We start from the raw sequence: 17,471 nt of genomic DNA, 5'->3' as shown, positions 1-17,471 counted from the left end.
CCGCTGTGATGTCCTGCAGCTCCTCCGGCCAAGCTCCACAAAGAGGGTCCATCACAGAGATGGCCTACTGCCCACCGGCACGCACAGAGCGCCCATTCTTTAAGAAAGGCAAAGGGGGAATTCCTTATGGTGAATGTTGCAGTGGGGAGAAGGCTTTTCATCCGGCATTTTTCAAAGTCTCCACTGGCTGCGGTAATTACAGGGCCCGGGGCTGCACTTTGAGCTCACTACGCTCATGCAGGCTCTTGAGAAAAAGCCGCGCATCTGATTCTCACGACACAAGATAAACCACACACACACACACACACACACACACCCACACACACACACACACACACACACACACACACACACACACACACACACACACAGGTCCGCACCAGGAGAACCAGTCAGCCAGCAGCTTGAGGACATTCCTGCTGCCTTTACACAACTTCAGCCTGTACTAGACTCCAGCAGGATGAGGTGAGCTGGTTTAGGCATTTCATCACCAGGCCTACAGAGGACATGGAGCGTCATTCCGCCTGCTAGACCTCGCCGAGCAGCTGTGGCAGAGCAGTGCAAAGTTTGTCGGTAAACAGAGCAGAGCGCGGCGCAGACAGGAGAGGTGAGCGCGGGACTTGCAGCCTGTCGGTCGGTTTACCGGAGACGATGGGAGACTTTTACTAGACCCACCGCGGGACGAGGACACACGGTGCGCCATGGCCGTGGACGGTAGGCAAATTACCGAGGGTTTAAATGGCATGCGATGTGCTTACAGTAGATACAAATCAAATCAAAACTTAGCTACAGCTACGCATGGGTTAGTTTAACTTTAGGCTACTTGCGAGACCGGTTTGCCAGGTTTGTGAGCGGTTGCACCTGGTTGAGTAAAAACTGCAGCGAAAAAGAACTGTAGTGATCCTGTAGTAGCCTAAATATTAGAATGATACTATCAAAACTTTAAAATATACTACAGGCAAAAATTACCACCGAAAATCCTATAGTAGCCTAAAACATTAGGAGGTTAAAAAAATACCATACAGTACGATTAGGTCACTTTAAACTCACTGTTAAGTAGCACACTATAAGCGCCTATAGGAAGATAATAGATAATAGCGAATGTAGGGAACAAGGGGAGGACGCAGGATGATCTATTGATGGACAGTGGCTTGGTGCTGAAACGGACAGCGCCCTCGTCACCAGTATCACTGACCACTGATCACTGGTGTGTGACGGTCAGTTTTGGCAGCTGAGGGTTTTTCTCATCTTGAGACTCATCAATCTCTAATCATTCCACCTATTTTCCCACATCTACCTTTAATCACATATTGTAGATTCAACCAAGGTTATGTCTGGTAGTTAGTGACGACTCTTCCTCTCTCATATTTTACTTAGACAAAGATTAAGGATTAATAATCCTTATTTAATCTGGCAAAGAGCACAGTCTTGTTTACAGCAGCAGCCTGGAGGAGTAATTACAGTGTAAAGGAGGTTTCATACATACACAGATACATAGCCTACATTGTTGCATATGAGGCTTTTTGCATATGGGGGCTTTGTTAACAGTTCAGTTTTTGGCAGTATTGGCTTGTCATGAAGTTACATTTTAAAGAAACAAAAACATAGCTAATGTTTACAACACACAGAACAGAGAACACATGAAGAGTTGTATCCATCATAACATGCTCTGCAGTCTCCTGGTTTGTCTGGATGGTTGCAGGATAGCTTCAGTTTCTCAGTTGGGGGTCTGGAACAGGCAACGTTGAGTGACACAAAGGAGGGGCAGGAAGCTCGAAAACCAAAAGACACTCTTTCATCTCCTCAAATCCGCATCCTCTTGACAGTCTCTCTCGTTCTGTCCTTGTTTCAATCAAACTCTCCGAGTCAATTTAAGGTATTCAAATGAACATCATACACACGCGCGCAGCTGCTCACATCGCTTCAAACACGCTAAGAAAATCCTTCCAATCTGGCACATGAATCAGTAATGACCCGTGGCTTTCTGCCAGGTTCTGTAACTGTGTGTTTACTGTAGTTCCACACTTTCTTTCATTACTGGATGTTAGGAAGCCACCTGCTGTTGAGTGGGTTTGGATGTCTGCCTACAGGCTGCCTCATAATGATGAGAAAGTGGCTCGTCTCTCAGCTGTGACATTCACCTATGAGATCTGCACCAAGTAATAGTAGTGCTAGAGTGTAAACTCCCTGGAATTAGCTAGGAGCTAGTCTGGGTTGAAAAGCCTTTGAACGTTGCCTCATGCCTGCTCAGTTTAGAGACCCGCCGGTGGAAAACACCTGATAATGAGATCATCACTAAACAACAGGGTTACAGGGTGTTTTACACCTCGCTGGCACGCATACATGAAGCACTGGCTTTTTATTTCAAGTTACTGTTAGTGAGGAGTTTGTCAGAACGTGTCCTGTGCTGTTTTTACATTGCCAGTGGTTATAGTCAGCTCTGACTGTCAAATCAAAATGCCTTCCCCCTTTTATCTACTCCAGCCGCATCCAGTTTCAGTTTCTGCAGGCCAGCTGTGGAGTACCGGGCTCTGCCTGAGGACTTCAAGCACCAGCTGAGTCGGCGGACAGGTGGGAACCTAACCTGGCATGATGGGCGTGGACAGAAAACAGCAGGAGGCAGAGCGGTGAAGCTGCTCCAGCAGCCTGGCACAGAGGCCCTGCAGGTACAGCTACACTAGATCAGCTGCATGTCGAACACTGCACCATTGTTCTTGGACTGATGTTGCAGGATGCTCCCAGGGTTTTTGTTATTCTCCTGGATCAAGCACAGCGTCGCCCTGCCTCATTAAGCATGATTCTGCTTAATTAAGCAAAATGTACTGGACAAAATGCAAAAAAACTATAATATTGTTCAAACGGATGAATCAGCAATAGCCATTCTGTTTGTGCCCTTAGTTGGATCTATATAACTATGGCAGGACGGTGACAATTACTTAATATTTAGCTGATAATCATCATTGTGATTCACAGGAACAGTAATAGTTGCATTATATGTGGTAAGAGATCATTTAAGCCTTTTACTAATCCACTGAATAGAAACACGAGTAATTTGCTGCACATTGCATTATCTTTGTCTACTTTGCTTAAGAAAGGCAAGGGAATCATGATTAACACATTGACCCCATTTCTAGTGTTCAAGGGATTAACTGTCAATCCTTCTGTGGCTTTATATGTAATGCAGATACTGACAAAACAAAAAAGAGGTTAATTTATCTTATGCCTGCTTAAAAAAATAATTTAAAAACTGTCTTAATCTTTTCTCTGTTGTCGTATCGACTTGAGACTGCATGCAGAGGCTTTTCACTGGCGCTCAGCAACTCTTCTCTCAGATTTCTGCACAACAACTTCTGGAAGAAATTTCATCGTGTGGGAAATGCAGGCCGGTCAACATCCATTGTTGCAAATGGGCACTTTGTTAGCAGAGAATGGAAGACGCTCTCTCCCCAGCGGGTTGGTGGGCTCTAACAGCCTTTTAGCATGGCTTTAAATAGCACAGGTCCTCCAACACTCTGTGTACGCTGCAGCAGCATCAGGTCTGCTGGCTGAGGACTGAAAGGCATTTAGTCTGATACCTAATGGTTGATGTTATGCGGACTGTGATTGCTCTCGCAGGGTTATATGGGGCTGTGCAAATCCTTTTTACAGATCTCTTTATGTGAGACGTCGCCACATTCACAACCAGTGGCCGTTCTGTTCCAGTTTAAATTGAATTTTGCCATTGATATTGGTCCCATTAATATTATCTGATATAGTGCATTGTCTGCTCACACAGCCTGTGCTGTCAAGAGAGACAATCCATTTGCGCTGTAAACTGGCTTCTTTTAAAGCCCTCGGTTGCAACTCGCAGTGCCCGTGCCTTTGTCTTTACCCCGTGAAAGACTCTTTAAAAGGGGGTTGTAAGCTAAAGCTAAAGCTGTGGACATAGAACTGGGTTGGGCTGATAACAGAGTTTTGTAGAACGCATTGTTTGTTTGCTTCAATCCTCTTGGACGCATATAATGTAGTGGTTAGTGTGTTTTTTTTTTCGTCTATGCTGTCTTGAGGAAAAATAAACTTGATCAGTGTTATATTTTTGGAGGATGTCCCCATGCTGTGTACAGTATTTTTTATTTTTTCCACAATTCCCACAGCATTCAGTCAGGTCTATTAACTGAGACCAAATTGTGGTTTTCCACATATTGTACACTTAACTGCCATGCCTCCGCAGATTCCTCACTAACATACTTCACTTCCAACAGAGGTTTGTAAGAGAGATCCTGAGAAAAGACACAAAGCCAGTAAACAACCACTATAGTGTCTCTTTATCATCTGCCTACCATCATCTTTCATGCTTTCACCACTGTATAATGAGAAGACCACAACAAATTCTGTTGGTTATTGTTATGAAAATGCAATGGGAGAGCATTTTGTTTTCCAGCGTGTGATCACAGTGGCTAATGTGAGCATGGTGAAATAAAACAACATCAAACAAATCAGATTATCACTAGAAAAGCAACACATGTACATCTGGGGAAAGCACTGCATATTGAAAGCCCTTGCCTGTTTGATGCTTTCCTAAAACACTGTCTTATTGATGTTTTGAGAAAATGTTCCCTCTGTAACAAACAGTGTTAGAAAGCATTGCATTTAAAAGAGACTCATTCATTTACCAACACACAGAGTGGGAAGTGCCAATCTCTTGTGCCATAATCTAGAGTGAGCGTCCATATAGAAGCCCAATTCAGATGTCAAAATGATGACATACTAACCCACCAGTGGAGTCAACAGGCAGCACCATTCACTAGCCACCTAATTTAAATGTTACAGGAGTGTGTGAATGAAAAAATATGTTATTTTAATTTAAATTATTTTATTATATTATATAATTTTATTTATAGTATTGTATTATATTAAAATGCATAATGTTACAAAATGAGTTAGCAAAAAGTCAACAGTTATACTTTAACAAGTTACACTTTTGCCCCACTGACACTTACATGTAGATCGAGTTTTCTTTGAGGCACCAGAGAAAATCTGAGTTAAAAAGGAGAGACCGCTGAATTCATTGAATTTTTAAAACTGAATGAATGATCAAAGGCCTGACTTTAGTCCTCCACAGTTGTGCATCCTGTACATCTATAAGATTAAAGAGTTGGATCTCATGATCAAAATGGCCTACACGCTCCTCGGCCTGTTCTGTTGCTGTTTTCGGAGCTGCTATATGTTCACTGATCTGCCAGGCAACTTAAAAATTCACATCTACACAGAGTTTGATCTGCGTGCGCACACGGTCATGACCATCCCCATCGCTTTAATGAGTTTAAAAGACGTTCTTGCTCTTATAGAAGTCAGTTCTTGTCCGTTCCTGATGTGTGTGTGTGTGTGTGTGTGTGTCTCTCTCTCTCTGCCTGCCTGTCTGTGTCTGTATGTGTCCAGCATAAGAAGCTTAGCACTTCCATAGCAGACCATAGTTTGACCAAGCAGCAGTGGTTGCAGATCACACACTGCGCAAAGAGAAGCCACTTCTGTGTGTTCATGGCAACACACATGCCCCGTGTGTGCATCATGGTTTATGAGATGCTTCCCTGCAGACGCACACCTCTGGGTGTCAGATCGGATCACTTAATGGATGTGGGATGTTCACCCCCGCAGTGGCAGCCAAGGTCAAATATAGGGGCAGACAGGAGATAATGGTGTGGGTGGAATGAACATTAAATTGGAAGTATAAAGGGACAAGAAGCAGAAGTCAGATTTAATACATGTCTGTCTTCTCTTTGGCTTTCTCTCAGTCTTTTATCTGTATTTGTCTGTGTGTTTTCCTGGCTGCAGTATCGCTCCAGCGACAACTATGGGATATACCACACAAGCCCGACCCAGCCCAGCCTGATCCGCCCTGTGGTGCTCTGGTCACAGCAAGATGTCTGTAGATGGCTGAAGAAACACTGTCCGCACAACTACCTAACCTACGTAGAAGCTTTCTCGCACCACGCCATCACAGGTGACTAGGGCTGCAACTAACGATTATTTTCATTGTCTGTCATTTCATTAATCTGTCCATTATTTTCTCAATTAATCGATTAATTGTTTGGTCTATAAAATGTCAGAAAATGGTGAAAAATGTCGATCAGTGTTTCCCAAAGCCCAAGATGACGTCCTCAAATGTCTTGTTGTGTCCACAACCCAAAGATATTCAGTTTACTGTCATAGAGGGGTAAAGAAACCAGAAAATATTCACATTTAAGAAGCTGGAATCAGAGAATTTTGACTTATTTTTCTTAAGAAATTACTCAAACCGACTAATCGATTATCAAAATAGTTGGCGATTAATTTAATAGTTGACAACTAATCGTTTAATCGATTAATCGTTGCAGCTTTACAGGTGACACTGCAAAGATAATCTAGACTAAACTCAAACTGTTTGGATATATATTTGGTATAGGGAAAACAGGCCTGTTTTCACTCTTTGCTTTCACCTGTCACCTGCCAGGCCGTGCGCTGCTGCGTCTCAATGGGGAGAAGCTGGAGAGGATGGGATTAGTGCAAGAGACTCTTCGGCAGGAGCTGCTGCAACAGGTGCTGCAGCTTCAGGTGCAGGAGGAGGGACGCAACCTGCAGCTGCTCAGCAGGGGTGAGGGTGTGTGTGTGTGTGTGTATGTGTGTGTTTTATGTATTTTCCAGGTGTCTAGATAAGACTCACTCCATTCTCAAACCCTTGCTGCCTTTAAATGTTATGAAAAATCTCTAATATAATAAAAATATATCTTTTTCTCTTTTATAGGTTCATTTGGAAACATATCGTAGCCACTTTTTGCTCTGGTGGATGCTGTGTGGAATCACTGGATATTTGCTTTGTATCTGGTTACGCAGAAAAACTGAAATGTGAATCAAGTCTGTGGGATAAACGCATCCGACGAGGTCAAAGAATTATTATCCATATTCCATTATATGAAATATATTGGAAAGTGGAAGTTGGCAGCTCTTCATTCCCCATCGACACGAGGAACAGACATAATCTTTATGGACTGACTGTATGGCCTGTGGCGAAAAGACATTATGATAATCTGTTTGGTCGATCTAATCTATGATGTATTATTATAAACTATCTCTCTGTCTCTATCACTCTGTCTCTGCCTCCTTTTTTTATTACAGGCAGAAAAAAATAAACTATGAATATAAACACCCTAAATATCATTTATTTTTACCAGTAATATGCTAATAATTTAAACGTCAGCGATGTGTGCATGAATCATTATTATTATTATGAAGCCCTCGAAAAAAACGGCAGCTGGGGACACGTGATAAACTACATTACCCATAATCCCGCAGCGGGGTTAAGAAGCAATCCATCCATGGCTTTAACCAGCCGGTACCGACTCCGAGGTCGCAGGATCCCCATGGAAACGGAGTGCGGGAAAAAAATGTCATCCCGCTCGGACAGGTACTACATTACAATATGAGTGTTTCGGTCTGTGTTTGAACCCTTAACTGTGTCGAGATGAACTCTGTGATTCTTGTTTTATTGGGCTACAGTTACAGCATCCTGATCCTGTAACGTAACCACACCGTGACTCCCCCCCCCCCCCTCCTCCCCCAGAGCGCAGATATGTGACAGTGTTTTGTCTCTCTAGGTGATAACAGTTAAACCGAAATCCCCGACTGTTAGCATGCGTTGGTTTTACTGTAGTCACGGGCTGCAGAACGGTGTATGTGGGTTCATTGGATGCCTCGAAACGCGAAGCTCTCAAGAAGTAGGTGAGCTGCTGACACAGTCGTGCGTCACAGGCGCCCTAATGAGAAACCTCTATAATATCCCTATGATATTCCTATGATATTCCTATAATATTCCTATGGGGACTTGTAGTGCGTCTGTGGTACTCAATAATGAGTTTACAGTGTGCTCACCGCGTTTGATGGTATTTTTACCTCCTATGTCATCGCTATAATATTCCTATAGGGTCTTATAATCCTGCTGTGATATTTGTATAGTAGTCTTCTAAAATGCATTAAAGGATAGTGCTAGTGTAAGGATGCAAATGTCAGTTTAGAGGCTATAGGCTACTATAATAAACACCTGTGTTTTTCACCACTGTGTGCTTTAAATACAATATATCTCCCCAGCATGCAGTTGCAGACAGGATATCATTTCTATAATCTGACTGCCCAACAGTCTGGTTATCCCTCTGGTTATGCAATGTTCCTCTGTCTGCTGTGGCTCTCTGTTTATCTGAGCATTGAACAAAGAGGCAGGATCAGCAGAAGACGTCCGACCCGTCCCCTTTGCTTACAGGTGTCTCTATTAATACCAGCCAAACAGCTCTGTGCCATCAGTGTTAACAGTGATCCTCTTAGCCTCTGTCACCTACACACACAAAGAGGTGGACAGAGAGAAAGCAAGGCATATGGAGAGAGAGAGAGAGAGAGAGAGAGGTGGAAAGAGTGTAGAAGTCAGGAAGCACAGAGACACCAGAATTTCAGATGCTCTTTTGGCTTTAGTCTCCATTGACGCAGGTGTTTCAATGAATAAAAGCAGACTAGAAACGATTGAGCTGTAACCAGGCCTGACCTACAAGTGTCACACATTTGCTGCCTCAGTCAACGTTACTTGCTGTTGTTGTGGGAGCGTTACCACTGTGATAGGCAAGCTGGAGGGCAGCAGGTCGTTTTCTGAGGCAGATATGACTCTGCTTGACTGCACCGGAGCCAGAATCTCTGGCTGCTGGTCCCTCAGGTCCGACCGCAGGTAAGTCCTTGGCTCAACGACTGTAGTTTTTGTTTGTGCTATTGTATTTATTTCTATTCTGGCAGTCTGTTTAGATTTTCCTGAATGCCGCTGCTGCCACTGCCAGCAATAAAAGGTTTACTGACAGAGGTATTGATGCTAAATTGATGCTTCCATACACCATGAATGCTGTATGAACAGTCAGAGCTATAAATAGTCTTTCAGGCTCTGAACAGGGGTTGTTGTGAGGTCAGGGGAAGTGCAGGATCTAGGTTAGTTTGCTGGGGGTTTTGGTGGGGCTTCAGTGGCTGTGGTGTGTGGAGCCCGCATGCTTTTAGTTGGAGTTTGGTCTCAGAGGGTTGCCTGTGGTGTGTCATTAATGAATATGCAATCGAAATTGCATTGGTTGAATATGCAAAACATTCATTAGTCATTTCTCTCATTTATGCTGTGTTTTGCGTGCATATAGTGCAGTTCTGCATCACATAAGAAGCTAACAGACTTACTAATTTGATTTCTAATTACTGCTAGTGGGAATGCAGCAGTCCCTAAATGTGCCCTCAGAGGGTGTGACGTAAAACCTAAGGTGACTTTTATGCTCCAATCCAGCTTTATAGTAAACAGGGGTGTGAGATCCTAATCCTAATCGCAGTGATGTGCCAGGGACTGGGTTTCCCAAAAGTGTCGTGCTGTAGAGTTGGAGTTGAGCTTTTCAAAATTAATTGTAGGTCTGTTTTATTTAACAGCAAACAGAGTGACAGTAGAGATGAAGAGGATGACATAATAGGAGCTGGATTTGACCTCACAACGCAGCAAGTGAACAGTTAGGCGTAGCACTCCGCTGTTCAACGGAGAAACTCGGGGCAAAGATGATTTTAGCACTTTGTGAAACTGGGCCAAGATGTATACAACTGTTTTATCTGTGGCTCTACAGGTTTTGGTATCCATGAAATTGCTCTATATCTTGCTATACTGCTGCTTACTATGCAGACTTCACTCCCTCAGGCAGAAACTTGTCAAAATAAACACATTTCTTTCCTTGTTTATTGATACACACATCTTCATCTACACGTTTTAATTGTGTTTTATTGATTTGTGTGAAAGAGGGCAGTTAATTGCTATTGACAGGAACGTCTGGACAAAGCCTTGCTTAAACCAAAGACTGATGGAAACACACTGTCTCACTGCTCGCTACGTTCATGCTGTAACCTGCCTGCTTGCTGTGTTGCAGTGGGAGTGGGGAGGACTCGTTGGACCGGCTCCTGCCCCCCGTCGGGGCCCCGCGCAGGAAGAGCACTACCTCCAGTAAAACAGAGCCTCCCCTGCTCCGCACAGGCACGCGCACCATATACACCGCTGGCCGGCCGCCCTGGTACGACGAGCACGGAGCGCAGTCGAAGGAGGCTTTTGTCATCGGTATGTCAGAGAGTCATGGATGATATTACTCCAGAGGCTTTGTCTGTGTTGTCAGACTATATTTACTGCCTTCGTGTCAAGTTTTGTGGCTTTGTGCTGCAGAACCTGTCCTTTTGTCCTGTGCTGTCTTACTTTACCCATAAACACTTTACTTTAAGTGCGTACCTCTAGACAGAATTAGACACACTCTAAAAAACACACAGAATGAAGCATTGAGATGTGGTTTGGGTCTGCAGGGCTGTGTGGGGGCAGCGCCTCAGGGAAGACCACCGTGGCCAACAAGATCATTGAGGCTCTGGATGTGCCGTGGGTTGTGCTGCTGTCTATGGATTCTTTCTACAAGGTGAGACATACATGCATTTCACAGTTATTTTTGCTAATAAAAGAATGATAAGAGTGTGTGTGACTATTATCTCATTTGAACGATTATTTTATTTTGTTATCAATTATCTGTGGGTTCATTGTAAGAAGAAATATTAAGTAAATCTGGTGAAATGTGTCATTAATCTTAAAGTCATTTCATCATGACATCTCAAAAACATCTCTCTCATTTTTACACCAGAGTTTCAACTATTACCAGGCTTCTGCATTAGGAAGGAGAACTGTTAAGTAGCATTAATGTCCACTTTTAAATTCTCTGATCTGAATGAGCCTACCCAGAATCCCTCAGTGTTAACGGCACTAATCACATGGACTGTCCCTCTTGCTTGAAGAGGTAATCCCTGCCTAACTTCCACCCTGCTTTTTATAGAAATGCAGGGAACAAGTGGAATATAGAATCGACACACACACGTAAAGACTATAAACAAATCCATATAATTGGGCGCCTATATGTATTTAAGAGGGATATGTGGAAAGATAAATTCCAGTTACCATTTGTAAATTCGCCAATATAGCAATCTTCTTAAACTGACTGTTTGTGAGGGAATGGAGGGAAATTAGAGAACATTATTATTATTATTGACCTTGGAGTTATTATTTTAGCCTCAACAGATACTGCTGCTTTTGTTCTGACAACATAACATGCATTATCGACCGCATACTGTATGGACCTGCGTTTGGCCCCCGGTGTGTTGCAGGTGCTGTCTCCTGAGGAGCAGACCTTGGCAGCAAGTAACGACTACAACTTCGATCACCCGGGGGCGTTTGATTTTGAGCTGCTGGTTGCCACCGTGCGCAAGCTGAAGCAGGGCAAGAGTGTGAAGATCCCAGTGTACGACTTCACCACACACAGACGGCAGAAAGACTGGGTGAGTTGTGTTTCACCACAGCAAGCTCAATGTTGATTTTCTCCATTTTAATTGGCTACGTGGTTAAAGATTAAAGCTGCACCATGTAGTTTTGGAAAGAAAAAAAAATGACCCATATAAAAATCATTTGCAAATGTTTGTAACTTATTTCCCGTCACATCGCAAATTAAAAAAAGTGAATCAGCAGTAAACACAAAAGATGCTTTTTTGTATTGTAAATATGGTGGAAAGTAGGACAGCCATAATGAGACAGCTGCTTTGTATCCACATATTCAGTTTTTCTCTGCGACACTTTATTTTTCCCAATACTGAAAATATATCATCAACTTATTTTACTTTTCAGATGTTCAATTGCTTCCCAAAGTGACATTCTGCAGCTTTAAACTTGTAAGGGCTTAGCTGCTGCAAATACGTGACTGTTCATGAAACAGCTACTGCAGCGCTTTCTGCTTTGAAGACTGTCTTGGCTTTCCCTCTTCTTTATGCAGAAAAATGTGTACGGTGCCAGTGTAATCATATTTGAAGGAATTATGTCTTTTGCGGACAAAGAGCTTCTTCAGGTAAGGCTGTACGGTAGCTTTTAATTATAGTCGCCTTTTCACATTTTTGAAAAAATCCTTTACTGTTAGATGTGAATGAAAAGAAAGAAGTTATCATGTCCAGGTAGTGTTGTTTGATCAGCTGCTTTGGTTGAGTTAATATTGAACCAGCCGTGGGTGTTTGTTCTTGCTGCCTGCAGCTCCTGGATATGAAGATCTTTGTGGACACAGACTCGGACATTCGGCTGGTCCGGCGGCTCCGCAGGGACATCACAGAGCGTGGACGGGACATCGAGGGGGTCATCAAGCAGTACAACAAGTTTGTGAAGCCGGCCTTCGAGCAATACATCGAGCCAACCATGAGGCTGGCTGACATTGTTGTGCCGAGAGGTGAGAGAGCAGCATTTCCTATCAAAGACGATCTGAATGCTGAGATGGTTTTGTCATATTGTTCACCGTGTCACCAGGAAAATACCAGAAACACTCATGTCACTCCATGCCTCTCTCTCTAAGGTGGTGGCAATATGGTGGCCATCGATCTGATAGTCCAGCACGTTCACAGCCAGCTGGAGGAGGTGAGTGACAGCAGCACCGATGGTTCATTAGAAGATGGCGCCACCATGTGGCAGGAAGCGATAACACACAGACAGAGAGACAGACCCACAGATTTCAGATTTCAGACATACAGAGCCATTTATTTTAAATTGTTTGTTGGATAAAATGTTCCAAACATCAGTCAGAGCTTCTCAATCAGCTACTCTCAGCTCTATCCCACTTAGGAATAACTGAGTTAAAATATTTTTTCTCACTATCTGCCTTTCCTCCCTCATTTCGTTGTCTTTCTCTCTCGCCCCTCTCCCTATGCAGCGTGAGCTCAGTGTCAGGTACGCTAATATGTTCATCACCTTTCCTTTCTCCCCTTTTCTCCCCAAGCCCAGCGTTGGTCCGCTTGTTGTGATTGGAGCTTTTGTATCAGCGCTGTGTACGTTATCCTGTTACAGCTTCACACATTGCGCTCTGGTCTGTCTTTCTGCTAAAAGGACAGAACCAGGGAGTCAACTGCTTCCTTTCTTCTACAATGTAGCAGAGTAAAGTATCAGAACTAGGACAACTTAGCTGAATCAAACCTTTTGATCCCCCTCCCTGGTCCCAGGGCGGTGCTGGCCTCGGCCCAGCAGACACAGCCGCTGCCCCAGACACTCAGTGTGCTGGAGAGTACGCCGCAGGTCAGAGGCTTGCACACCATCATAAGGTAGATACCACTGGCCTGAGCTTGCATACCGCTTTGTGTCCTATTTACAGAGCAAGCAGTATCAGTATCTTCCCTTTTCTCCAATGCAGGAATAAGGAAACCAGTCGAGATGAGTTCATCTTCTACTCAAAGAGATTAATGCGGCTTCTCATAGAGCATGCACTAACCTTCCTGCCATCTCAAGTGGGTAGACTTTGCACTAAAACTCCTCAGTGAATATCAAGGTGTATTTTGTTGTAATAATAAAATAAGTAACTCTGGTGTCCTGCAACAGCCCTGCACAGTCCAGACTCCTCAAGGCCAGGAGTACGAAGGCCGCAGTTACAATGGGAAAGGGGTGAGTGGTATTTCTGTTTTACGAGGTCTCGGCACTTTGCGCTCCAGTGTGTCCTTGAGGCCGCTGTCATCACGCGTCTCTCCACAGATCACCGGCGTGTCGATCCTGCGGGCGGGGGAGACCATGGAGCCGGCGCTGAGGGCGGTGTGCAAGGATGTTCGCATCGGCAAGATCCTGATCCAGACCAACCTCGACTCAGGGGAACCGGAGGTAGATATAATGAGAGGGTCGTGTTTACCTTTACTACCAACTGGCTTTGTCATTACAGTCTTTTAGGTCTTTATTTGTGATACAATTACTGGAGATAATGTGGTGTAGTGTCTTGAGAGTCACATGAAAAACAATAAAAATGTTTTGATTCTTTTTTTTTTTTTTTTTTTTTTCCTGTTTTATTCTTCCACATGGTGCGTGTCTCCTTGGTAACTAGATTTGCCTCTTCCTGCTTTTGTAACTATGGTAACCTGTCTCCTCCTCTCTGGCCTCTCCAGCTGCATTACCTGCGTCTGCCCAAAGACATCAGTGAAGATCATGTCATCCTAATGGACAGCACAGTCTCTACCGGCGCTGCTGCCATGATGGCAGTACGGGTCTTATTGGTGGGTGGAGATTAGCATCCTTGTTCTTCAGTAAGACAATGGCAGGGACACCGCCCCTCTTGGTCAGTCGCCTGTTTTTAATGATCTTCATCTGTGTGAATCAACTCAGTGCTCAGTGACTGGAAGTCTTTTTTTTCCTGGTGAGGTTAGATTAGCATTGTCACTGCGAAGGAATTCTGAAGGAAGGGAGTATAAAATGATTTCATCCCTCTCTTTCTATTCACTTACTAATTGTGCTTCTGATAAGGATAAAGCAAACACTGATGGTTTTTGCTGTGCAGGATCACGAGGTGCAGGAGGATAAGATCATGCTGGTGTCGCTGTTGATGGCAGAGCTCGGGGTGCACTCTGTGGCCTACGCCTTCCCCCAGGTCAAAATCATCACCACAGCCGTGGACAAGAGTCTGGATGACTTTTTACATGTAATTCCTGGTATCGGTAAGTCCTCACATGCACACACTGGCTCTTTCTGTCACTGCACTGTAAAATCAGAATGCTTGTGATGCTAATTACTCTCTGCTTTTGTCCAAAGTGGAACTTATACGCCCCTCAACTTATAAGAGCTCGTCCAAGTTGAATGACTGCTGATGGATACATTCTAAACTAAAAAAGTACAACTTTATGGGTTCTTTGGCTCGTGGCTGTAGGATCCTTGTGCAATTTATAACTTTCTTTTGTGTGCATGGTTTTGGATGCATGGTTTGTGGTTTATGCATGAGATAGAAAAGTGTGCATCATTTGTGCAGAAGATAAAAGGAAACATCTATGTTTCAAGTTGACATTTTTCAGGTTATATCCCAGAAGCATTTACTAACTAAACTACACACAATGCTTTTATCATGTTTGTCATGTTTTTATGAACACATCAAACAGCATATTTTGTTACAAGGCTAGTCTCTGAAATTACATAATTATACATTGCAAAAATATATAATATATTAATTGCTAAAATAAAGCAGAAGATGAATGTAGGTCAAATAGACAAATGTATTACCTTTCACTTAATTAATGAGTGTTTCCGACCATGGATCTATCACAAAAGAAGAATGTTAAAATTTTAGAAAATGCTACCCCTCATTTCCAAATCCTCAGATGAAAAACAGAAAGGAAAAACCATCCAACCTTTGGAAACCGTTAGTTTTAGTGTGTAGTCACATCGCATTTTTGGAATATATTCTTCATTCCTGTGACCCAGTTATACACTGTAGCTGTAACTGAGTATACTGTTGTGTGTTTTCTACGGTTCCAGGGGACTTTGGAGACCGATACTTCGGGACGGACGGATCTGACAATTGGAGTGATGAGGAGGAGCAGGAGCAGCCATCATGCTGACACACACAGACCAGTGAGGCTGTGTGGAAAACCTACTTGAAAATCACTGTTATTGTGCATTCTCCTCTTCAGGCGTAGATCGGCAAAAATGTTAAATTCATTTGTATGTACTGTATTTAAAATTTTGTACTCTTATGCTACAGATGACAGTCTCCATTGAGCCGTACGCATGAGGGATATTTTGTTCTATTTATACAACAGAGTGATTCTTGGACTGCTCATCCAGATGTTTTTATATTCAGAGGTTCATGGAGCTGAAACAGTGCCATTACCTTTGAGTTACAATAAGGCAATAACAGTATTATAAATGATATTATCCAGAGTATGTATTGAGATAAATGCACTCATACTTTACGCTGCTCTAATAACACATTCTTTTATATGTGTGTTGTGTATACTTCTCATCTCAGGTAGAGTAGTTATCAGAAATTTTATATTAAACGTATATCATAAAGGGAATATGTTGTCATTCTCAAGAGAATCTGAATCTTATACAGTAGATTTACACATCTACACTGTAAAATAGTAGTAGTAGTCATATTATACAAATTGCAGATTTAACTTTCCATAACTCCTCACTGCCTCTTAACTGGTTACTTGGACCGGAAAATGACATGTATTGATTATGTGTCTGGACCGATCGGTAAGATCTGAATCAGATAGCAGTATGAGGTCATGGGTGTTCACACACACTTAGTAGGGAATATTTCTTACACTCTTCTGCTCTGTTTAACAATCCCAGGGTTCAGATGCAGGCCGGCTGGCTTCCCTTGTGATGCCTGTTAAGGCCCAAAGGGGTCAGTGTAGCTCACATTTAGCTTCTCTCAGTGTGATTTACAGTATGTCCATTTGCTAAATTAGTGTCTCTTTACAGTAGAGAAAACCCCTCTAAGGAATGCATAAGCACTCACACGAGTCACTTCCGTCACAAAGAGAAATGTATTGAAAAATCACATCTTCATGGTTAAGTGGCAGTTTCACAATAACTGAAATAGCTCTGTGGTTCATGATGCAGCTGCCTGATATGAATACAGTGTGTTAACATTTAGTTCTAAACACATCAGTTAGTGATAACAAAGAAAGTGTTTTTGGGTGAGCAGATGAGGAATAATATTGTAACCTCAAGCCTCCCAGTTTGCCGTCCCTATTATGTTCATGCTGTTTATTCCAAACACTTGAACAAGCCTGCGGCCTCTTATCTACCCCTCATCCCTGTTAGGAGATATTGGTTGGTAACAATATTATTCCCCAATCAGTTTGTGACCTTGTGTGCCATGCACAGTGCTAATCTTTTTTTTTCTAATTTCTAATTTGCCTTTTTGTACCTTCAATGAATTTGAGCCTCTCATTCACATATCTATTCACTCATTCATGCTCTACTCTATGCAGTACGATTAACGCATCACATAAGCTGTGAATGTAGCATCGTGTTCACACCTATATTACACTTGGCACCCAGGCTGACAGCTGTGTTTTGGGGTGATCTCTCTTTTTATGCGATAGCCCCTCACAGAGTGGGTGACAGTGTGATCATGGATGTCATGCGATGCATGCTGTATTCTCCAAGACAGCAAAAGACTTGCTTGCCCATGTGACTACTGCCTCAAGGTTAACCTGTTACTATGGAGACAAGTCCACCAATGAAAATTCAGCAGACGGTTGCGATGTTGACTGCAAGCTTTTTGTTTTAAGGGGTGACCTATTTTTTTTTCCACAGCTACTCAGACGCAGACCCCACTACTCTCACACATATGTACATGCACACACAGACATTCACACAGATAAAAAAAACATGGATAGGCTACTCAGACACACATACACACCCCATGTGAAATGAGGTTGTGAGGTTGTACACAAAAGAACTGAGGGGATATTAAAAAAAAAAAACACCACACCTTAATATATAAAATATTTTTTAAATTCACAACAAGAAAAATTATACATTTTAAAAAATATATATTTTCTTAATTTATACCTAGAATAGGAATAAGTAGGTCTATGATATTTTTAGGCTTTATGAACAGATAATGTCATTTGCGCTTTGTGAT

General features: G+C 42.9%; 2 protein-coding genes across 3 annotated transcripts; both read left to right on the top strand.

Annotated features, from left to right (window-relative positions):
* The first annotated feature begins 408 nt into the window (after nt 1-408).
* samd10a (sterile alpha motif domain containing 10a) lies at nt 409-7,098 on the top strand. Its single transcript, XM_071545892.1, has 5 exons — nt 409-714; nt 2,485-2,666; nt 5,812-5,980; nt 6,470-6,610; nt 6,761-7,098. Exons 1-5 carry the CDS (start codon nt 702-704, stop codon nt 6,781-6,783), a joined length of 528 nt encoding a protein of 175 aa, XP_071401993.1. The 5' UTR covers nt 409-701; the 3' UTR covers nt 6,784-7,098.
* Nucleotides 7,099-7,331: 233 nt separating this feature from the next.
* uckl1a (uridine-cytidine kinase 1-like 1a) lies at nt 7,332-15,788 on the top strand. 2 transcript variants are annotated; one of them, XM_071545839.1, is made up of 15 exons: nt 7,332-7,420; nt 9,933-10,117; nt 10,354-10,460; nt 11,197-11,367; nt 11,856-11,927; nt 12,107-12,296; nt 12,420-12,481; nt 12,774-12,790; nt 13,060-13,158; nt 13,248-13,341; nt 13,433-13,495; nt 13,583-13,705; nt 13,984-14,091; nt 14,373-14,529; nt 15,341-15,788. In XM_071545839.1, exons 1-15 carry the CDS (start codon nt 7,332-7,334, stop codon nt 15,421-15,423), a joined length of 1,620 nt encoding a protein of 539 aa, XP_071401940.1. In that variant the 3' UTR covers nt 15,424-15,788. The 2 variants fall into 2 exon arrangements, with proteins under 2 accessions (XP_071401940.1, XP_071401941.1); XM_071545840.1 differs by lacking the exon at nt 7,332-7,420 and adding an exon at nt 8,625-8,722.
* The last annotated feature ends 1,683 nt before the right edge of the window (nt 15,789-17,471 follow it).

This window comes from Centroberyx affinis, unplaced genomic scaffold (genome assembly GCF_046629955.1).
Source record: "Centroberyx affinis isolate AG114_WGS23_722 - 3 ecotype Tasmania unplaced genomic scaffold, CSIRO-AGI_Caff_v1 ptg005062l_1, whole genome shotgun sequence".
Classification (NCBI taxonomy): Eukaryota; Metazoa; Chordata; class Actinopteri; order Beryciformes; family Berycidae; genus Centroberyx; species Centroberyx affinis.
This window is presented reverse-complemented; position numbering and strand designations above follow the sequence as displayed.

Bases quoted from the DNA above. Each gene is read 5' to 3' on its own strand.
- samd10a (XM_071545892.1), top strand. The intron at 2,667-5,811 runs GTACAGCTACAC...TCCTGGCTGCAG, and splicing joins CTGGCACAGAGGCCCTGCAG to TATCGCTCCAGCGACAACTA. The intron at 6,611-6,760 runs GTGAGGGTGTGT...TCTCTTTTATAG, and splicing joins CCTGCAGCTGCTCAGCAGGG to GTTCATTTGGAAACATATCG.
- uckl1a (XM_071545839.1), top strand. From the start codon at position 7,332: ATGGCTTTAACCAGCCGGTACCGACTCCGAGGTCGCAGGATCCCCATG. The intron at 12,297-12,419 runs GTGAGAGAGCAG...TCTCTCTCTAAG, and splicing joins TGACATTGTTGTGCCGAGAG to GTGGTGGCAATATGGTGGCC. The intron at 13,342-13,432 runs GTGGGTAGACTT...GTCCTGCAACAG, and splicing joins TAACCTTCCTGCCATCTCAA to CCCTGCACAGTCCAGACTCC.